The sequence below is a fragment of the Vicugna pacos genome, chromosome 16, assembly GCF_048564905.1.
Source record: "Vicugna pacos chromosome 16, VicPac4, whole genome shotgun sequence".
Taxonomy (NCBI): Eukaryota; Metazoa; Chordata; class Mammalia; order Artiodactyla; family Camelidae; genus Vicugna; species Vicugna pacos.
In genome coordinates, this window is record NC_133002.1 from 48,140,719 (window position 1) to 48,164,992 (window position 24,274).

Here is a 24,274-nt window from a genome sequence, read left to right on the forward strand (position 1 = left end):
TTTTCAGGGAATTTTATACAGTAGCCATTCAATGTCACTGACTTAATAAATGGGAACATTGGGCTACTAAACTGCCGATCATCACACAGATTTTTTTTCAATGAAGTCAAAATGCAAAAGTCACCACATCAGTGATTACAATTAATGTGTCTGGCAAAATGACTAAACCTCTTTCCTAAAGTGGTTATATATCTTATTGAGTCATATTGTAGTCATTAGCCAGAGTTAATTTTGAACAGATAGACAGAGAGATATTCATGTTTAGGCCTGCATGATTTGGAGTCTCTTGCATTATCTGCTTATTTTGCTAAAGCAACCCAAAGCCTGAAGAGCTGCTTAATATCACCAAGACTTCCTAATAACATATCTGAAGTAAGGCGGTACTAAGATGTCATATAAGGATTATATAAAAAGCAATCCTGTCTAGAGACTGGTGATCTTAAATGAAACCTATGGAGAAACAAATACGTCTGCCTGAATTTCCATCAAGAGTATACTAACAGTCTTATTGGTTCACATGTAGCTCTAAGTCCTACTTCTTTCGTATCAGGTAACATTCCCAAGTGCCAGAGCGGTGAGGAAGTTACTTTTTCCAATAACTTTATTTTTTAGCTAAAACTGTAAGAACTGTTAGGTCTGAGTTCTACTTTAGTAATATAGCTATGAATTTGGGGTGATCTCTTGTAAAAGTCTACAGTTTCCACAGAGTTTTCCAGCTGGTACGCTGTGAATGAATTATAAGCATTCTAAGATATCAATTCTCATCAGCCCTTGGGAAGGCTGGGCAGCACTTGGCATGGCTGCACCTCTGGCCAGTGGGGAGTGGCCTCACCCATTTGCCCAAGTGCATCATCAGATGTTATCATTTTCTATATGCCGTGATATGAAAGAGGCTGGGAAACACTGAAGTGACAATGGGTCTCCATAAATTACAGGATTATTCTCATACATAAGGATGGGGTCCTCCAAAGTGATTCCCCAAAGTGTCAGGTACACCCAGTATTAAAGCAGTCAGATTAATAAGCTTAACTGCTTTCACACTTATTGAGGAACCTGAAAAGTCCTGTCATTTTACAGCTCAGGAGTTCCTTTTCAGGCACTTCATTTTGTCTCTCAAAAAGCAAAAGAGAAGGTGCCAGAAGAGCTCTACGCGGAAGAGAATAAAGCCCTCGGTGCTGCAGGTTGCACGAAGATTTACCTGGCCCCACCGCTTTCCTACTGCTTTGGCCTTACCATGAAAACTCAGGCTTTCATCCTCCTGATCCTGAAAAGCACATTCCCCTCGACTTCCATAAATCTGCAAAACTTGAAAAGAGCCCCAGTGTCATCGAGCAAAAGAGATGGCTTTAGGAATCTCGCTGGAAGGAGGGGTGTCTTCAAGCCTCTCACTGCTAAGCCGGACATTTCCTAACACTGGACAAATTGTACGTCCAGCTCAGGGAGGGTGAACTGCAGTGGTCTTTTACCCTCCAAGCCAATTGTTAGCTTTTCACAGGAATCAGCAGGGAAGCACATGTGAAACCTCTGTGGTGATGGTGAGCACCCCCATGCCTTGTGTGACTCTGCATGTAGATGAAGCAGGCTGGGAGCTTTCTTAGCTACTGCTGCTGAGTTCTCAGAGCAGCCCTTTTCTCCGGCGTGGCTCCCTGCTGGGACAGCCCTTTTCAATTCTTCTATCCCCCCTCCATCTCTTCTCCTGCAGAACACAGGGAAACTTGATTGAAATAAAGACCTAGGGAACATGTTTTATTTTCTCCTGTTCAATCCATTTTAGAAAAGCTTTTAATTGGTTTTAAAAAGATGCTAAACAAAATGTGATGATGTTTTTCAGTCTTCATGAACTACAGATACCACTTTTTATACTTTCAAAGGGCTAATAAATCAATCATGAAATTAACTCTCCAGCTAAATTTAAAGCAAATCTACTGAATACCAGGTTCATTAAAAATCTATGCATTTACTTAGAAAAATTTAAAATTCAAAGAAAATTATCCTAGTAACTGAAATCTGACTTGAATTTTTAGTCCTACACTGAAAATCCAAGACCAAAGCAATCACAAAGGGAAAAAAAGGAGGCTTGTGAACCAGTTTTAATAAGCCAATTTACAACGAGGGGGGGGGGAGGGGGGAGAAGTAGAAAAGAGAATATCTTGATACATAAGAACATAGTGCCCCTGAAGGGATTCTCTTATTTGAGAATGTGCACACATGCACACACAATTTTTGTGTGAAAGCTGAATTACAACAAATGCAAAATTAAGGATTTTGTGACTGATATGATAACTGTATTGTATGCATGTACAGTTCCTCTTTTTAAAGAAAAAGGCCTACAACTCTTCTGTTCTCTTGACAATGATAAAAATAATAGCTTTCTACCAGTCTACACATCTCTACAACATTCAGATTCATATACTTTTAATATTTCACTGAAAACATCTGAAAAGCCCACATGATAACGGTTTGGTAAACTGAATGCTTCTACTTTATAGTGACAAATATTCTTGACACTGGATCAGCTTGAAAAATTCTCCCTTACATTCCTGAGAGAATACAATCTAATTTTAAAAAGCAAGGTGGTACAGAGAAAGCATATTTTTATTTTGTTAAATATATGCCAACTAGAAATATTTTAAACGTAATTTCTTCTGCCACTGATTCACTTATACAGCAGGTCATCTAGCAGTCCAGGTCAGTCACCAAATTCTGATTAATGACAGGCTGGTATTCTCTTAAAAGAGAATCCCTGCCACTTCCAATCACTAAGGCAACCAGATCTATCTTTTACTTCTGAAGTATTCCTATATCCTTCCTTTCCAGTCCTTAGAGAAATTCGTTCCACATCCCTATTTAATGATCCAACTCCTGTTTCTAAGATTTATCCCAAGCTGGGCCATGTACCTTGTATGCTCATTCCTTACATCCAGCTCTCCACAGAATCCTCCTTTCATCATTTAAGTAGCTTCAGAAACTATTTTTGGTAACCATTTTTATTAAGATATAATTCCACATAAAAATTTGCTGATTTAAAGTGCACAATTAAATGATTTCTAGCAGATTGCACAGATATGTGCAATCATCACCACAATTAATTTTAGAACATTGTCATCATCCCCAAAAAGCAGCCCTGTACCCATCAGCAGTCATTTCTCATTATCCCTGTCCACCCCTCCAATCCTAGGCAACCACTTATCTGCTTTCTTATAGATTTGCCAATTCTGGACATTTCATATAAATGGAATCATATGCTATGTAGTCTTTTATGACTTTTGCTTAGTATGCTTTCAAGGTTCACCCATGTTACATCATGTATCAGTACTTCATTTCTTTTAAATGCCAAGTAATATTCCATTGTATGTATATGCCACAGTTTATTTTGTCTGATGAACATTTGGGTTTCCACTTTTTGGCTATTATGAATAATGAATGCTGCCATGAACATTCATGTACAAGCTTTCGTGTGGACATACATTTTCATTTCTTTGGGGTATACACCTAGAAATAGAATTGCTGGGTCATATGGTAACTCTATTTTTAACTTTTTGAGTTACTGCTGGACTGTTTCCCAAAGACTGCACAATTTAGCTATTCCCACCAGCAGTGTATAAGGATTCCATTTTCTCCATATGCCTGTCAACACTTGTTATTATCTGACTTTTTGATGATAGCAATCCTAACTGATATGAAGTCGTACCTTCTTGTGGCTTTGATTTGCATTTCCCTATGGCTAATGATGTGGAGTATCTTTTTGTGTGCCGATTAGCCATTTGAACTTTACTTATTTTTTAATGTTTTCACTTGAATCATACCTTGCCACATATAAACTATGGCAATACTAAATACTCAGTCCTGTCAAAATGAGGGGACACTCAAGAATATTTAAAAGAATAAATTAGATATATTTTTTGTTGAATAAGTTATTAGTGAATTACATCTGTATAAACCTGTGCCAGATGCTGCAATATTTAAAAGCATAAGATAATGTTCCTTTCCTCAAGAGTCTTAAAATTATTTTTATAAAATAGAAACAGTTATTCCTAAGTCTTGATTCAAGATTTTGCAAGTCATTTGTTAATATGTTCTATTTATTTCTATTAGTATCTATTTTGAATGACAAATAATTCTCAGCTGGGGATGTCTCTTTGTTTAAACCAATACATATAGTATTTAACAATGTAAAAGGATAAGCAGTTTAAAAAGTACCACTGAAAAATTATTCTTCCCTCTCCCAAATGGCTTTTAGCACAAATTCTTTTTAGCTAAAAACTTGAATATTATAAAAAATAAATTTAGATGTTTGAGAAAAGTCTCCCAATCTTGAAAATTTTAAAACAATGATTTCATAAAAAAGGTTTTTTTATATGTGATAAATATATAAGTATTTACAAAACTTATTTATTGAAGTTATTTATTTTTATTCCGGCAACTTTAGATATATCTATTTACATATTTATTGAAGGAATCAAAGAAGCAAAAATATACTGACTTCTCCAATTTCAGCTTTAATATAAGCTAAAATTTCAATTACTGGGAATAATAGTTTATGAAAAAGCGATTACTTAAAATTATTATTATTATTATTATTATTAATTTTTTTGGTGGGGGAGGTAATTAGGTTTATTTATTTATTCTTGGAGGATGTACTGGGAATTGAACCTAGGACCTCACTCATGCTAAGCATGTGCTCTACCACCTGAGCTAAACCCTCCCCCTCAAAAAATGATTTTTAAAATCTTTCCACAGCACATATATGTAGTAAATTTTCAAGATTGTTGTAGATTATGTTTCTTTTCAATAGTATAGGGAAAAAAACCCTAGAAAATCAAGACAAGTACCTTTATGTCTAACACATACACATATATAATTTTAACTGTTAAATTAAAAATTAGATTCACCAGCTTAACATTAAATATTTTCCATACAGCTTAGTTTGTATCTCTGACTTCAAATATGAGATTCCCATACAGACACTGAGATATTTTTCAGTTAGTGCTTCACCCCTTCGTATCTGTCTTTGATTGGCATTTCTGCACGCAGAATCGATCAAGGGAAGTTGTGTCTTGCATCATAGCAAAACATGCTCTGGCAGCCTCTACATAATTAACGTATTTAACCAAGCCTCATGGGTTAGTTTAAATGTGTTACGCTATCAAAATCACCAGTCTCCAAAAGCCACATCAGTAAAAATGCAACCACATGAACCAAGATCCTGGCTATAAACTCACTCTTCAGAAGTGCCACATGACACAAGAAGAATAATTCAAGATCACTTGTAAAAATTAAGAACAAACAAAACCAAACTCCCTCAAGACATAAACTCCTCAAATACAAATTCTTAGGAAAATCTATGAAATGATAAATGAAAAAGATGAAAACATGTGTTTAATCCTTCCTACATTAATATCATGTATGAATATCTCTCATGCGAGACGGAGTCGGGTAAGGATGTGTAATATGGTGGTGAACTTATAAAACAACAAAACAGAATACTAATTGAAACTGGAATTTTGAGATCTTCAGAAAACGAATGGAAAACTTCTCTGATTAAGAAAAATGATTAAGAAATTCATTTACCTTAAGAAAGAAGGCCAGACCAGATGACCTTTCAAAATCCCTTCAACAAGGGAATTTTATATGTTTATGATAATCTGTTTATTTAGAGAGTTCACCATCACAAACTTCACTGGAAAAACTGTGGATATGTTCCTTATATTATTTTTACCTGAGGAGGCGCCTTTTTCAGTAACACAAGAAGAGCCTGTAATACCAGGTTAGAAAAGCGAGGGCCAATAGGGACATAATCTGGAAGAGAAACATTGCTGTGTTTAGGGATTCACTACACATGTGCACATATTCCAAACATTCAGATTTTTCTTCATCAAGAGTAAATAAAGTCCTAAATAACAGTCATACAACTAATAACAACAAAAAACATCTCCAATAACTTAAATGCTTAAAATAGTACATAAGAACTCATACCTGTAAAATTTTTAAAAAAGCTTCTAAATATCTATTTTGAGTTCATGTAGACATCACTGATATTCAGAGACAGTTTTTATTTTTCTTAAAGGGAAAAAAAATTCCCAGGTGTATTTACTAGACATTTTCAAGAAATCACTGCAAACCAAGGCATTACAATGAGCACACAGGCAACAAAGCATGATAGCAGTAAGTGGGTAGAGGGGAAAATGACAAGGAATAATGATGTAAGTAAGGTGCTTCAATATAACTGAAATGATGGTAGAGCCATTAAGACTGGCCCTCAGATGGTGACAAACAGTGAATTTCTCAAATAACTTCCTACTTGTTAGGCTCCTACCAACCCTTCAAGCAAGATTCAGGACAAATGCTACCTCCTTAGCTTTCTCTGTTGCACATGCATGCTTGCCCTGTGCTTAGAGATGCCTTCAGGCATCAGCCCTCTGAAGTCAAAAGTGATCCTTCCATTTCTGAATATCCAGAACACACAGTACATTCTACTTTGTATTAATTTTTGCCAATGTATGTCATAATAACAGCATCTTACTACTTATTTTTCTGAAACCCTAATAATTTTAGCACAGTGGTAAGGGCTTATCAAATGCTTACTGAATAAATGAACAAACAAGTACAGATAATAACTATTCATACAAATGAAAATATACTCAGAAGGCACACATTCCTGACATAGTAGTGTTGCTATGACCACACATCTCAATTGTGTTTAGATAAAGGAATTTACACAGAGCTATGAGTATGTGCCTAAAGCTTTTAAAGAAATAATCCCATAAACTGAGCTGAAATGTATCAAAAATAGCAGACCAAAAACCCAAGTCACTAGATAGAACTATCAATTTAAGGAGACCTCACAGATATACCTGCTTTGCTTTGTAACAAACATTGCTTTAGGAAACAGGAAAATAAATGAATAACAGAGTACACAATGCAAGTTTGAAAATCATGGGAAAAATGGAGTAAGAACAGTTAATGTGAAATTATTACTACACCATTGTGGACCCTTTAAGGAAGAAGTGGTTAGTCAATACACATCTGAAAATACTACGAACACCTGATTAAGTTACCAGTGGGTTCAATTTCAAACAAGTTTATTACAGCATCTTGAGCCATTGTTATAATGAATTTATTTCAGATGTATCTATTCTTTGCAATGAAATAAAATGTAAGAGAAATAACGCTGTTCTGGCGTTTACTTGCAGAGTACACCTCATGAGCTGAGTGCTGGGTCTGTCTCACTCATCTTTGTATTCTGTAGGTGTGCACTTAAACATAGGAGATATTTAATAGATATTTTTAAAAGTTACTGTAGAAAACTTTTAACTTGCAGAATGTTTCCAACAATATTATCTCATTTCTGACTTCACAATTACTCTGCGGGACATGTAAGGAAGAGAATACAGTCTTTGTTTCACATGAGCAGAGAGCTTACAACCTCTGCACCAAGTGCTACAGCTAGTCTATAGGTTTCACTCCAATCCTAAACCCTTTCATTAGCTCTGTCAACGTTCACAAGTGGAACCTCTGAGCTACAGGCAGCACAGAGGTACCAAATAGCAAACATATCCACCAACAAAAATTACTAATCATTTGTTACGGGCAGGGAAATCTGTGGAACTTACAAAATAACATGAGACGTGGGCCCTTATATGAAAGCAGTTTATAATGTAGTTATGATCATAAGGCATATTTAAAAAGAATACCATTGTTCACTTCAGATATGAGACAATGTTATATTTCCTTATTAGCCGAAGAAAGGTATTTCTGTTGTCCCATCATTTATAAACATTTGTATTTTTCTCTTGTAATTTGTGAGACATTAGCTGTAATGTGGCAAGGATAGTACAAAGGCAAAAGTTATGACTCACCGAGTAGTCTTTCAATGTCATCCACAACTACACAACTGAGCTGCGATTTGTATGCATCATCAAAGATCTAGAAGAAAGCAAAATCACTGATTATCTCACTGCCATACTTATGACAACTTCCAAGAAGGTAAAATTTAGTTAATTCTTGACCAATGCCTAAACAAAGCACAGTAAACACCAGTATTTCAGACCAGCCACAATTAGAATTTAATAAATAGGACTTTAAAACTTGAAGAGCTCTTACAATTTAAAAACCAGGAAACTGAAGCCCAGAGCAGTTAAATGACTTGCCCAAGATATCACAGCTGGATCATGGCCGAGCAAGGAGAAAGGTAATGCTATTTTCAGCTCCAAGAGCTGGTGGTGTCATACTGGGGCATGCTGAGGAACAGCTGAGATTAATCAACTCACAGATCCATCAAGTTTATCACAGTGGTCTCTCCTATCTATATGTCAGGAGCATGACTGCAGTGTTGTGACTCAAAAGCTAGCTGGAGCCACAAGGGATGTGCAGAATAAAACTGAATATCATTTTATTATAATTATAAGAATTGTGGCCCTGTTAAACAGGAATGACACTGAAAACACAGAATCCTGTCAACTCAAATCAGACTATAACAGCCAACATGTTTACAAAAGAATTAAAGTTAGGTGTAAAGCATCAGATGGATGTATCTCTAGAAATAGACAAAAGATAACAGTATATTATCCTACGGTAGCCACTGCTTGGCTCACTGCACTTCCTTTATCCTGCCTTGGCTACTGTGGAATCACATGTGAAATGTGGCCTCTGTTACCTTAGCTTGAGTCTGAGAAACTACAGCAGAGCTTCCCCTCTGAGCCATGATGGACATGTAATATGAGCAAGAAATAAATTTTCTTGTGTTCAGCCCCTGCGATTTTGGGGGTTGCTCATTATTGCAGCACAACTTAGCCTACTGTGACTGATACAAGAGCGCATGGAGTCAATGATGCCCTCCTAAATTTAGGAAGTGATATTTAAGCTGAGACCTGGAGGATGAACAATCAGTAGAAAACAGGGGAAAAAGTGCTCTAAGCAGAGCGTACTGGTTATTAGGAGGCACAGAGATGAGAATGTTCAGGAGCACTGCGGGAACTAATGCACAATCAACAAGAATTAAACTGAAGAGATGTCAGTGCTGGTGCTGTGTGTATGGGGAGTGGGGGGGCGGTGAGAGATGAAGCAGAAGAGAAATGGAAGAGACAATAGAAAAGTTTACAGGCAGTTCCACTGTGGTTCTTTGTTATTTTTTGAAGATGGGACCAATAGAGCAGCCAATGGGGTCTCCTTCAAATTCAGGTGATGTCAAAGAGTCACTGAAAATAATGCTTTGCTCTTTAAATCACTTGCTCAGAACTCTACTAAAAGCTCTGAGACAAGCAGATAATCTGTCTGTCAGGCTGCAGGGTTGTGGGTTAGAGCCACAGGGGCCCAGCACATCAGGGACTGGCTGCTCGCAGTGGTTCTACATTCTTCCTGAGACAGCCCTCTCCCTTCCCAAAGCATACGGAGCTTGCATGGCTACAGGAACCTTCCTCAGGACACTGCTGGGGTCTACACTGATGAGAAACTTGGATGTAGTCTCACCAACTTATCTCAGATACTGCGATTCTCAAAGCATTACAAATCACTTCACAGCTGACTGCATGGGCTACCTATAACATTTTAGAAGAAAAATACCTATAGCAGTCATTTAATGTAGTTATTTTTATAGCCGGCTTTTAATGTACTAATTACCACCATGGGGAGAGGAGCACTCACAGCCTGCTCTCCTAACAACATACTAACCATGACAAAGGCTATGCAATTTCAGTTGTAACTCGACCAGTTTCAGTTGACTCTGCTCTAATTTAAATATACACACACCTTTCACTTCTTAAACACACTTTTTTCTTTTCCCTTATGTAGTCACTAGTGTAATATAAGGTCACCACTCCTCCCGCAATCCACGTTTTCTGCCTCGTCTCCTCAGCCCTTTCCATTCTTTACCACCTGGCCCAACGCTAAATGAGGACATACTCAGATTCCACTGCCAAGTGTCTGTGATTAGCTACCAGACTAAAATCTAAGTGAGATGTTTACTTCTGAGCTGGGAAGTTCTAGTACACCAATACTTTAGGTAGATAAACCCCAAAAGGAGGAGAGGTACTGGAAGGAGAGCTACAGAAGAAGTAAAATTGTACAAACCACCCCAGCTGGAATACAGCAACTGAAGTGCCGAACTTGTCGCCGGTAACAGCACACAGCAGATATGCCAGACAGACAGACCAAATGCCAAAACAACAGTTAGCCAGGTGGGCTGCAGCTGGGGCTAATGGTTGTATCTTACAGACTCTTTGAAAAAATTAACTTAAATTCTGATCCTTTCATTTAGTAAGATGAAAGTATTATGCTCAAGTCTTTTCTTGCTGGAGAAGTTATCAGTAGGGGGATCACAGAAGCTATCATGCAAACTAGTACACTTGAAAGGGGGGTACTGTTAATAATGATTGGAGTGTATGGTCATCCTAGTTCATCAGGGAGTTTCCACTGAGCAGGTGAAATGATCAGAATATACATATTCCTAGAGTCAGGTGAGAAGTCTGAAAAAGAATGGGAAGAACTGAAGAAAGAAAAAGTGTGGAAAGGAGTGGCATCAATCAACAGAGAAATAATGAGAGGTCTATTCTAGAAGGTGATGAACATCTCTAGAAAACATAGAATCCCATAGTCTATTTCTACCTGTGGACACAACGAGATTGTCATCATTAAACTCTCTGGTGCCTCCTCTCTTGTGTGCAAGGCGGGTAGTGGGTCATGAGACAATCTGAAATGTGGGGAGCCTGGACTTGAGGCAAGAGCATGCTGGATGCACAGTGAGAGGAGGTGTGGGGCTCCGACCACAGAGGGCTTAGGGGCAGGTCTGATTATGGTCCTCAGGGACCCTGCAAGCTCTCAAGGCACAGAGCCCACTCCTGGAATCTTCAGACAAGCTGGGAGCCACCTGTGTGGAGGGGCGGGGCAGCAGCTGCAGGCTCTGGAGTCTACATGAGTACAAATGGGAACATGCCAGCATTAGCTCCACGTTGATCCCAGCCTTTCAGAATCACAAACCACAGCAAAGTGTGTTCTAAGTAGATTCTGTCCTCCATTTTCTATAACCTCTTTAGTGCTCTGAGCTAAGTGAAGCCAAATTCTCTGGTTCTTTTGGGGCCAAAGGAGTTCATCTCAATTCTAAAGTGGCTGGCATGGTGTTAGTGGAATTCGATGACAGTTGGAATTTGATGACTTAGAAAATCCCTAATGTAGTAAATCTGTCAGCAATTAGTTGAAAGCATACGCTAATCATATTTGGTAGCATATAAAAACGTAAATGAGCAAATTCAAATCGGTGCTATCAGTAATAATCTCTAGTTTCTAAAAATAACTTGGGAGTAGACCAAGCAAACATTAGCTGTCTTCTAATGAAACTGCCTCAGGAAGTGGACCTAAACTTTTGGCAAAGCACTAAAGCTTCCTGGAATGACCTTAAAATCCCTTATTTGTTTTCCCTGCTTTTCAGGAAAAAAAATCTTACATTTTCATGTAACATGAGCCATAAAGTAGGGTATTTTTAATAATATAAAAAGTCTCAAGGTCTGAAAGTTAAGTTCACCATCCTCCTTTGTGTGCCAAACAGATACAAATGCCAAAAGCCAAAGTGTACTAAACAAAAACAACAAGTGCCCAGCCCCCAGCAGTACAGAGACCTACGGTCACTTCCGGGGTGTCTATTTCTTTCAGCCGATACATGCACAATCTTCAACAAATCAGCTACACAATATATTAGGATGTTAACCAAAAACATCCAAATTCTGTTGCTTAGTAACTGCTGTCAAAAGATCCAATTTCTAGCTCTGCTCTTTGTATGGACTAAACCATGAAAAGAGGAGGATTAGGCACCATGATTCTGTTCTGTGCAGACTACAATTTGCAGTGGGATTTATAGGAGGATATTCAAAGAAGATTATTTCTTTCTTGCAAAGCTGGTGGAAAGGAAAATTTCTTCCATTAATTTTCAGTCCTTTAAAAACAAGACTATATAATGTTATTGGTCGATATAGTTTTACAAATCACTGACATTTTCACTCAATTTTGTTCAAACAACATAGTCACATTAGATTATTCTATTTCATCCCTGTATTGATTGTGCATTTGATAAGCACTCAGATTAGGTAATTAGTTAAAATCAAATTCTACTGCTTTGTTCTTTTGTTCATTTAATGCCATTAATAGAACTAGTAAAATAGGGTTTTTAAAAAAAAAGTACAGATGCAAAAATGGATAAAGGAATGAAAATTTTAAAATAGAATGAAGTTGGGGAAACAAAAATAAAATGGGAAAGAAGTGGAAGATTTGTGAATACTTCAAAAATCTCAATGGAACATATGGTATCCCCTCCAGAATGTGAGGATAATACCTCACACAGACTTTGGTGGTGTTGAGGAATTTATCTATAGAGAAAAGATTTATTAAGCAAATTAAGAGAAGCACAAGGTGAGTTTTGAATTAGTTGAGAATAAACTACTTTCACATATTTTTAGCACCATCCGTATGTGAACAAGAAGCAACAGCTTAATTGCAATTAAATCCTAGATACTCATTACAGCAAGCCTAATGGTCCTCTCTACTGACAAAAACTCTGATCTCTTGGTTTAAGTAATAAAATGGTATATAAAGATAGTCTACGAATTAACTATTCAGGCCACCTCTCTTTAACAAAAATTAATGTTATAATATTTCTGAGTTTCACAAAGTATTGTCATTGCAAAACATTTTGAAAAATCTTTAAAAGTGAGCATTTAGTCATTAAAAAGTAGCTGAAGAAATAATTAAATGCCAATCTTCTAGCTATGAAATTGGCAAAAAATACTTTTACATTAAGTGTGGGTGAGATTCCAAGGTAACTGACATTTTTTAAATTCTTATTTTTTATTGAAGTATAGCCGATTTATAAGACACTGACATTTTTACATGATAGGGTTGCAAGTGTAAATTTGCACAACTTTAAGAGGTGAGCTTTATAAACAGTATTTTTACGTGTTTCAATATCAATATTTATTTTAAAAATTTAAACCATTAATATTCTTACCTTAACAATCTCCATTATAAGAATTTATCCTAAGGAAATAACCAGAAATGTATGTGCAATAATAATGGTAAGTAAAAATAACCACTATACTTTACTGAGCACATACTATATCCCAAGGCAGTATGTGATACTGTACATAGAATTACCATCTTGTTTAATTCTCACAATAACCCTATGAGGCTGTTATTTATACTATCTTCATTTTACAGATGAGAAAACAGAGGCTAATAGGTTAAGTGACTGTAAGAGCTGGGAAGTGCAGTGGAGCTGGGATTCAAATTCAGGTCTATTTGACGCCTAAGTCCAAGTTCTCAGTCAGTAAATCATGATGCTACTCTAAGAAAAATGTAACAAGAAAATGAGGGCAGTAACTGGTAGTTCCACAGAATATTGTTCATAATTGTGAAACAATGTGGAAACAGCTTATTGTTCAACAAAAGGGGAATGTTTAAATGGATATTATACAGCTATTAACTTAACACAATATTGAGATACATTTTAATGACAGAAAAATTCCATAATATATTAAGTGTAAAAAGCAGGTTTAAAGCAGCATGTCCAATGTGATTCCCAATATATAATGTGTATGTGTGTGTCTGAGTAAAGAAGACTGAAGGACAAATATGGACTTCATTTTCTTTTGTGTTCTTTCCTGAATTTTCTAAATTATTTTTGAAATTAGGAAAAGCTACATTTTTGGGGTAGGACGGAAGCCCTTAAAAGGAAAGAAATATCTTCTCCAGAATGATACAAAATTATAAATTATTTGTGCTTTGGAAAAAAAAATCTTCCCATCCTCACACTAGAAATGAAGGGAAGAGAACAATGGTGAGAGGCAGACTAGAACCACGAAAGAACAGCATTTATATATCTCATTTTCAAAAGCAAACTGGAAGACTTAGCACCTTTAGATGGGTTTGAGCCCTCAGGCTTTTGTCAAGCTATCATTAGGCAACAATGTGAAAACTATTTGCAGGGAATGATTTTGCAATATTTCTAATAAATTACTAAGACACCTATGCTTCATTCTTTTCTCTGGTCTGTACTTTAGTTATAGGGAATAATATTTTTCCCCAAGGAAAACCAAAAAAAAGTCTTAATATGAATTTATTATACAGCTGAAGTAGAAATAATTTTTTGTAACTTCAAGGGTGCACAGATCCAGACAGTGAATCATGAATCCAAACAATTTTGACTAAGCTTGTATAGACACTTATTTTTATATCCCTTAGCCTTCTACTCATCTAAAACCTAACCTTGAAAGGCTCCAACAATTTAAAGATTAAATCATAAGTTATTAAGCCATTAATTTAACCATTTAAGCCTCTAAAATCAGCACATACTACCTTCCCCCACCTCAAGTCAATTTGCAAGAGATTGAAATAATAAAAATGATAATATCTCACACTTACAAAGTAGCTTTGATGTGCAGGAGCCTAAAATACTTTAAAAAAAACTTTATAGAAAAACTAGGACCATCCACCCACATCTCGGAGTACATCTGAGGTAGAAGCTGGCAGCTGGTGAAAAGCAATGGAGCAATTTACCATCTGCACAGAAGACTACTACTTTTGAACAAGTATAAGGAATAGATGAAATTATGGAAATGAAAATAGAATTAGCTGTTCAATTAAAGGGTAAGTTCAATGGCCACAGATTCCAAAGGCTATTATTTAAATTTTCATCAGAAGACATGTTTTAAGGGTTCCCTTTAGAGGGAAAGATATAAAAAACAAAGAAAAGCAACCCCTACCTACAGCAGGGAGGTTACTGGTCCTAGTGGTTCTGTCCAGATTTTCCCAGGAAGGACAGATACTACTGGTTCCACCTCAGACACACAATAAACCGACTATGATACTTAAGTACTTTTTGTGTCTTGCAACATTTCCCTCTCTTTCACACTCAATTTCTAAGATCCTTACATAGAATATTTATCCTGACGTTTTGGTGTGCATAGCTGGAATCCTGCTCCAAGCTCTGCCCCCTCCATGCATTTCAAGCACCCTATACAAACAATTTCCGGCCGCCCGCACAAACATGAGACGAACGATTCAAACTTCTATTTTTTTGGAGTCTGGTTTTTTAAAAATGTATTTTCCTCTTCAGTCTCTTCCCTAAAGAAAAACTGAGGCAATTCTATCCTACAGTTTTATGAAGTGAGGGCCTAGGAGCAAAGGTGAAAGAACACCTGAGCCGTCTTCACTGGGGAGCAACTCCATCCTCAAGGTTCTTTTCCCTCGTTCTGATTTCCTCACACATCTTTAACTTACAGTCACTTATCTCTAAAAGATCAAGCATGAAAAAAAGGATTTAAGTAAAATAAATACTTTAACTAGATACATAAAAATAATATTTCTTCACTGCCTGGGAGTATACAAAATCAGAATAACAATGAAAACACTGGCGACTAAGTGAGGTGAGACAGCCATTAAGAGTGTTCATCGTTGATTTCTGTTATTGTTTTGTTTTCTGTTTTTAGTGAGCAAACTACCTATTCTCCTAGATGCCTTACATGGTACTTGCTTGAATGTGAGAGGGAGAAACCAGGTGACTAACTTAGAGTCCTTTCAGTGCTAGGATTCTATTCTATGTTGTCCTAACTTTCACTGATGGTTCAAAGCAGCAAAATTAAGAAGGTGACAAATGGCACTTAGAGAAAGGCAGAAAGACGAGGACGGCACTAAGTTGCCAAGCAGACTCTGATTATTATCTAACACAGCACCACCTTTTTGCAGAGGTTTTGAGAATATCTTTCCAATGATATATTTCTGTTCTTTCCCAAATGATACAGTCAACTTAATTGACCCCAAACAGTCTGACTTTGTACACTGATGAAAAGAACTGAAAAAAATCCTAAATAAATTTGCTCCACTCTACTCACTCTTAACTGTGATTGTTCTTTCAGTCCAGTCGATATAAACTTAAGAAATGAAAATCAATCATAATATATACTACACAAAGCATAATATGGAATAAAAATTTACTCTAATTAAACATGTATTATAAAGTTAAATACTATATCCAACAGCAACTGTTTAGTAGCTGTTTCTCCCCCAAATTCTGATAATTTAGTTATTCTGCATAATTCAGCATTCTGATGCTGATAATTTGGTGCTGCTTGAGAAGAACATAATTGCTATGGCTTTTATATCTATACATGTACAAAGATAGATATGTATATATATATGCGCATGTGTACCCACACACACATATGTGAGATAGGAAATTAAAATGAAAGTAAAAAATCTTGATACCTTCTTCATGGCCTGACACTTGGCTGTCTCAGAAAAGCCAATCATTTTATCAGGAGAACAGATCTTGATGAAGGGGAAGTTGGATTCCTCAGCAATCTTTGCAGCTAAAGCTGTCTTCCCACTGTGAGGAGGGCCTGCAGAAAGATATGAGCAAGTCAGGGGAAAAAAGCCAACCTAAGCAAAGGGGAATAAAACAAGTTTAAACTTTTATCCACAATGTACTGAGGTCTCAACTAGTTGCTCATTAACATTTCCTGACACAATTTCGTGGCAGACGGTGTTTTCTCTTATTTATTAGCAACTAAATTTAATGAACTGATTAGCATTTCTCAAACGTATGATGAAATACATTCCATCTTTCTTTCTCACATAACCTTAATCTTTCAAACTTCTGGCTAAACATAGAAAATGCACGGGTTTTGCTTCTTTTAAAAAAAAAGAGAGAAAGAGAATGCATTCAAATGCATATCAGTACTTATGTTGTTAGTTCTACCAAATTGTTTGTCTGACAAAAAATACAATCTTCTTAGGGGATAAAACGGGGGCAGGGAAAAACTGCCTTATTAGAAGCAAATGTGACTTAAAAAGCTAGAGTACTCGGGCCTCCTAATGAAGGCCACCAAATGTACACACTTCACTGTATTAAGACATCTCCTCCTCCTTCCTTTCTATGTAATAAAAGATGTGCCCCTCTTTCACCCATAAAACAACCAATCATTCTTTCCCATCTTCTCAGATTGTACCCTCTCCTCCATATGTTCCACCTCTTTCTCTTCCCTGAAGCCTTTTCCACAGCATTAAACAAGCCCTAGTCTATTGACAGTTTAATCAACAAAACAAAAAACTCTTCTGGGACTTCACAGCCCTCAATACTATGTTTTCTCCCTTCAAAATGGAACCTCCCTGAATAATCAGCTAGGCTGGCTGTGGCTGCCCTCCCTCTCTACCTTCTTCCATCCATCCTCAGACAAGCCCTAAGGATTCCACTCCCATTACATGGAACAGGTTCCCATCGGGGTCAGCAATGACCTCCATGTCACCAAATCTAATACTTTATCTGTTGGCCTCTGAGGAATACCTGATACAATTGATAACTCTCCTCTTTAAATATTTTTCTTGGCTTCTGTGACAGCACATGCTCTTTTCCCCCTCTGACCTCTCTGGTTACTCTTGCTCAATCTTCTTTGTCAACTCTCCCTGCTCTACTTAGTCCTTAATGTTGACATGCCTCAGAGATCAGTTCTAGGCCCCCTCTTCTTCTCTCTTTTTTCTTTCAATGGAAGTATTGGGGATCATACCCAGGAACTCATGCATGATAAGCAGGTGCTCTACCACTGAGCTATACCCACCCCATCTCCCCTTTCTTCTCAACCTATTCTTTCACTCCCATAGATTCAACAGCAGTCTACATACTGACAACTCATGAATGTACACTGTCAGCAAGACTCCTCTTCTGAGCACCAGACCCACATATCCAATGGGCTACTCAACATTTCCAGTTCAATTATCCTATAGGAATCCTGAACTTAACATGTCCAAAACGGAACTCGTGGTCTTTCTTTCCGAAATGTCCTTCTCCACTAGTGTTCCCAACCTTAGTAAAGAATACCATTTACCAGGCGGCGTATACTAGAAACCCAGGGATCACGTTTGATACCTTTCCCTGTATTCAACCTACTTACTATTTCTAAGCTTCAGCATCCCAATCTACAAAATAGGAAAAATAGAAGCATCTACATTCACAGGACTGAAGTGGATTTAAATGAGATTGTATGTATTAGTGTTAGTAGAGTGACTGGCAAATAGTTAAGAGTTCAAAGAATGCTAGCTTGATTATGTTTAATAATTAGTATTATAATAAAAATTATTAAGTCTCTTTTATTCTACCCCCTACACATTCCTCAAAATGGTCTACTTAACTCCACCTCTCCTACCACCACGTTACTTCAAATCACAATCAGCTCTCATTAAGACTAATACAAGTGCTTGTCACCATTGGTCTCTCATGTATTTTTGCCACTCTAATCCATTCTCTAACACAAAGCAGTCATGATGTTTTGAAAACATAAATCTGATCACGTCACTTCGCTGCTTAAAACCCTACAAATGGCACCCCATTGCTCCTCAGAGAGAGTCTACCTCTTTGTCACGGTCTCCAGCGCTTTGCATGAACTGGTTTCTGTCTAATTCTTCAGTCTCCTGTTGTAGCCAATCTCCCCTTCTGTTTCGGTCTCCGTCCTGCCCAGGGCTTTTTCACAAGCTGGTCCCTCTGCCTAGATCATCTTCCCCAGCTACTCTGCCTACCCAGCTTCCCCTCATCCGCCAGGCCCTGGCTTAATGTGTTTTTCTCAGGAAGTCCCTACCCTCAGACCTTTGGAAGGGACTGGATTCCCCTGCCACGTGGACCCACTAAACTTTTCTGTTGTTCTATTAATTATAACTGTAAACAAATAATTGGTGAATAGAATGAATGTCTTCCTTTTTTGTCTACCTGGTAAAATCCTAACTGATCTTTCAAAGTGTAAGTTGAACACCACCTCTAACTTTCTTTGACCACCCACCTTAGAAAAATGACTCGCATTTACATACCCTTACTCACAGACATGGTAGTTAGGTATTTGTTTATATGCCTTTCACATGACCAGACTGAACTTTGTGAATTTCTTTGTATCTCTAGCAGCTAGTTCAATACTTAAGACATAGTAAGTCCTCAGTGAATATTTATTTAATTGAACTGAGTACTATGTGGCATCCTAGTCTATTAAGCATCACAGAAATTTAGATTCAATCCTACAAGAAAACTAGTTGCTATCATTTATCAGTAAAATTCTACCCCAAGAAAATTCAAATTTGCGCACAACACTGGAACATTTACTATTTTCAGATAATGAATAGGTTTAGGATTGAAAATAATTCATTTTTCTGGAATGTGCTAAATGGTGTTGTAAAAAGTGCTGCTTTTTTTTTTTTTTTTAACTTTTGATGCCATCTCATCATTTTTTCTCACCTTCCAAAAGGACGCTAACCAATGGTGTGCGGTCACTGTTTTTAGTCTGTTGAACCAGCAGCTCCCCATCTTCTAGAACTCGAGTAACTGGATCACCCCATTTGATGATACCATTCATAATGTAACTTGCATAATCCTCTTGGTTTGTGCCAAATGCCTAAGAAGGAAAAGAACAGTTTAAAGTATTTTGAGCCTTAGTATTAAAAATTAAATATTTAAAGGTATAAAAGATGAGTGATAATTCCTTCACACTAGTGCTATAGCAATATTCCAAATTAATGTAAAAAGCCTGACAAGAAAAAAAAAAAAGAAAGCTGTTCTATAATTTTTCATTTAACTTTTACCCAAGGGGGGCAAAAACTGCTTTAAGTGACTTAATGAAATAAAAAATAGATTCTAGGCGCAGATTCTATGAGAGCCAAACCCTCATAATCCTTGAGAAAGGGTATGTTCCAAAGTGCTTATTTCTGTAAGGAGTATATGGGTTGTGGCCTTCTGTTAAGAACATAGAGCAAAAGAGATTATGGATTTAGAAATTAGTAACAGCTGGCTCAGCACACAAAGATACTATCAGTGTCAGGTATTAAAGTGGGAATATGAAATGGTGATGTGGAGATCTTGTCCACTTCAGCTTGGCAGTAGGAAATATTAAGTCAAATTGAACCAAGATAAGTGTGTGTAAATGTAAGATCTAGAATGAGGTAGAAATGAGCAAAGGTAATGAAAGACTGAAGGGTTAGGAAAAGAAAAGCAATTGCTATATATAATAATTTTATTTGTATTATACATTGGGGCTTAAATCACATCCCTCTTTATTTCCAACTTCTAATCTTAAATTGTAAGTCCCCATTAAACCAGCTACCAAAAGCAGTCCAAAACTTTAGTGCTTATTTACTTAACTGAATAGCATTTTCATAAGGTTAACAGGAGAAGAAATGAGTAGGAAAACATAATTCAATGTAAAGGTCATTTATCTTGAGAACTTCAAATTTTTAAAAAAATTATCACATCCCTCAAAAAAATCAATTTTTCATTCCCCAAAGTATGGAATAATTTTAAGTTCTTTAGAATCTGCACCTCACAGGAAGTCATTCTTTGTAATACTGTCTCTAAACAGTACACAGTGGGTATCATCACTCTATTGCATTGCCATGAAATCATTTTTCAGATCACTCTTTACTAGTGCTTTAACTCCTGAGCATGGACTAACGTCCTTATTCCCTCGTCTGGATATGGTAAATCGAGTGGTCCCGTAAAAGTTATAAAGAAAGAGCCTAATAAATACCAGCTGAAAGGCCATTGTAGGAAATATGCAGACTGGCTGGCTTTTGTCTGTATTCCAGTTATACACTCCAAGCCTCACAGTAGCAGCATTAAGATACATGGAGCAGAAAACAGTGACCCTTCCAAGCTACATAATATGCATGAGGTGTCCTTACTTATCCTGTCATTTCATTTTTTGTTTTATCCCCAGACCCTTGGAATAAATAAAAGCTACTATTTACTTAACTAACTTAGTGTAGTTGCCCCTTCCTTGTAGCCAAATTATTTGTCATTAAAAAATCTTAAGACAGATTGAGGGAATTCGGGGGCAGGGTAACTTATAGCTTAGTGGTATAGTGCGTACTTAGCATGCACAAGGTCCTGGGTTCAATTCCCAGTACCTCCATTAAAAAAAAAGAAAAAAATTAAATAAATAAATAAACCTAATTACATACCCCCAAACAAACAAAAACAAACAAACAAAAAAACCCCAAAAAAGATCGGTTAGGCTGGGCTCTACTATTTTTGGTAACTATTAAAAATAACAGCAAAGGATTAAACCATTTCTACTGCTAAATAACTTTTGAAACTAATTATTTTATATTTAAAAGTCAATAGTCCTAAAAGGGCAGACAGGACTTAAACAAATTGTTTTTGTCTTTAAAGGAGTTACTTGCAATAAATAATTATTGCCAAGAATATATAAAGAACTTATACCAAATAAAAATAAACAATACAACAAAAAAAATCCAGAAAAAAGACATGAACAGCATTTCACAGAAGATTCTCATATGGCCAAAAAACATGCAGAGAAATGCTTAACTTCATAGGTTATCAGTGAAATGCAAATCAAAACCAAAATGACATCCAATTTTATATCCAACTGAATTGCAAAAATTAAGTCTAACAAAACCAAGTGTTATTGAAGATGCAGAGTAATAGAATCTCTTTGACATTATTGGGGGTAGTGTTTATTGGCTCAACCACTGGGAAAATAATTTGAAATTCTTTAGTTTGAAGTTGGACATTCATATAACAACCCAGCAATTTTATTCCTAAATATGGCCTATCTAGGAAAAATTCATTCAAGAATGCTTATAGCAGCACTTATTTGTAATAACAAAAAACTGGTAACATGCCAAATGCCCACTGACAGGAAAACTGATAAATTGTGGTAGTCACACAATGGAATGCTATTCAGCAATGAAAATAAATGAGGTATAGCTACAGGAAAACATATGGATGATTCTTGACAATAAAATATGTAATAAAATAGCAAGTCTCAAAAAATTATACATACCATATTTTATTTTACGCACTGCAGACTAATGACAACAATATCTCATGAATTAAAGATTAAGCTTAATCCAGATCTGTGCACCCAAGATTCATTTAAGAAAGAAAAACAAACGGACACACCTCCTTAAGAGGCTGCTCTACAGTCTGTTTTTGTATTAACATAGGACTCCAAAAAAACCCGGCTACGCAAACATTAGTGGTTGTTTCATAGAAAAATGGGTCGATGACCTTATACTGTATTCTAAAACTCCAACTGTAACTGTTGAGTTTTGAGTATGTTTTAAGAAATTTTTAAAAGAATTTAATAAATTAAGAAAAATCGTTTTTAAAAAGGGCACCTTGGGTGGTTACAAGCTTTAGAAATGACAGCAGTTAGAGGAACCAGAGGCACTGAGCAAGAAAAAGGGACACCTTGGAGGAGGTTGGGGAAGGTAGAGAGAGAGGAGATGAGAGTTTAAATCTCATAATAATATATGAAGGATGGATGAATTAGGAGGAATTTAGGTTTCTTCAGCTTCAGGTTGTATTAGAACCAATGAGAAAACTAATTACAATTCAATATAAAGAACTAATAATTGGAAAGTTTCAAAATTGAATGGTCTGCCTTATAAGATGGTGAGCTCCCTATCATGAGAAATATTTCAGTAAATATAGGTTAATTACTCAGCCATTGGAGTTACTCTACAGATGTTTCTTGTGTTGGACACTTCCAATATTGAGATTTCCTGATTTTTAACTACATATGATACAACCTTCCACCATAAATGGGTAAAATGGTACTTATTTTTCTCCTGAATTATTATTATTTTTTGGTTTATATACCACTCAATATTCATACTCACTGGTTTGATATCATTCTCCAAAGAAGCAAGGAAGTCTCCTCTCGTCACCTGCAGGCTCTCTGCTTTTTCCATGTCCACTTCTACTTTAGTACTGGCCTAATTAGGAATAAAAGCAAACTGTAAGGACTTCCAAGATTTAAGAATATTTTCAGCCTAAGAATGTAATACCTGAGAATTTGAAAAGCTTATTTTCACAGACAAAACCCATCTCTTTCAAATTCACAAACATATATATATATATACATATATACCCTTTGCCTGAACAATTCCACTTATAGGTGTTTATCCCATGAATATATTCACAAATGTATACAAAGTTACATATACCAGGGTATCTACTACCACAGTAATTTGTAACAACAGGAGACTGGAAGCAAATTAAATGTCCATCAAGAGGGTGCCCATTAAGTAAATTATGACACATCTGTACCAAAGAACATTAGATAGCTGTTTTTTTCGAAATGAGGCATGAGGAGGAAAGAATATACAGAGAAGTTCTCTAAGAACAGTGGTTCTCATCCTTGGCTGCAAATCTCACACACACACACACACACATATATAAATGCCCAGCCCCTGCAGGATTTTAATTTAACAGTTCCAGTAGAGGGCCTAGGCATTTATATTTTTATAAAGTGCAGATGGTTCTGATGCTCAACCAGGTTTGTGAACCATTATTCTAGGGGACCAAGGACCTGCAACTTTGATCTGTACTCATACTTTGTGCTTGAGAATCTATGTGGTGGCTCCAAACACTCTGCTTACTGCACCTGGAGCTAACACTTAGAACAGACATCTGGAGAAGCATCAAGGCCTTTATCAGCACTTGGAGCTGCCTGGGCCTGATGAGTGATTGAGATACCAACACACATTTTAATGTGACTGGGCTCACTCCCAATAGCGCAAGGCAAGTGAGTCTAATTTTTAAAGTGGGTACTATGGATTTTTAAAAAACATATCTTCAAAAAAAATCTGACTATAAAACAAAAGTATGTTAAGCAATATCAGCCTTCCAAAGATTATTATAAAATATGAGTCATATTCCTTTAGGAACTGACTGCTGAGACAAATAAAGTGACAGACATTTTGTAAAAAGTCAGCATTATGGTATAAAAAGAACACTGTCAGAAAACTGGATCAGGATAGCAAACAACATATTTATTTATCTTTCTTCCTGCTTCCAATCCCATGAAATGACAGAAAGTGAGAGAGAAAGGTTTAAAAGCATGGAACGTATATCCAGAAGTTTTAACACCAATCTAGGAGGAGTCTCACAAGGAAAGCAGAGAAAGAATAATAGAGAAAAACAAAATAAGATAGAAGAAAAAAAATCAACAGCTGAAGAAAGGTGTATCTTTGCATTTTAAAGATTTCAGTGAGTGCTGATCAGGGTAAATGAAAAGGAACCCACATCAGCGTAGACACACTGTTGTAAACTATCAGAGCAACAAAGATGAAGAGAAATTTCTAAACCCTTTTGAAACACAAAAACAGGTCACCTGCAAAGAAGAAGAAACGCTAGAAACTAGAAGACACTGTGATCATGTCTTCAAAAATACAGCTATCTACCCTAGAAAATGATTCTCGCATGTACACAGGAGGCATAGGCAAGCATTTTCAT

At 36.5% G+C, this 24,274-nt stretch overlaps 1 protein-coding gene across 1 annotated transcript in view; it reads right to left on the minus strand.

Moving 5' to 3' along the window:
• NSF (N-ethylmaleimide sensitive factor, vesicle fusing ATPase) overlaps positions 1-24,274 on the minus strand; it is a 131,868-nt gene that overhangs the window by 19,868 nt on the left and 87,726 nt on the right. Inside the window, exons 13-17 of the mRNA XM_072939341.1 lie at positions 22,657-22,752; positions 19,253-19,409; positions 16,246-16,379; positions 7,860-7,926; positions 5,720-5,799 (exon numbers count right to left, since the gene is read on the minus strand). Coding sequence (XP_072795442.1) covers positions 5,720-5,799; positions 7,860-7,926; positions 16,246-16,379; positions 19,253-19,409; positions 22,657-22,752 — 534 coding nt within the window. The remainder of the gene's footprint in view (positions 1-5,719; positions 5,800-7,859; positions 7,927-16,245; positions 16,380-19,252; positions 19,410-22,656; positions 22,753-24,274) is intronic.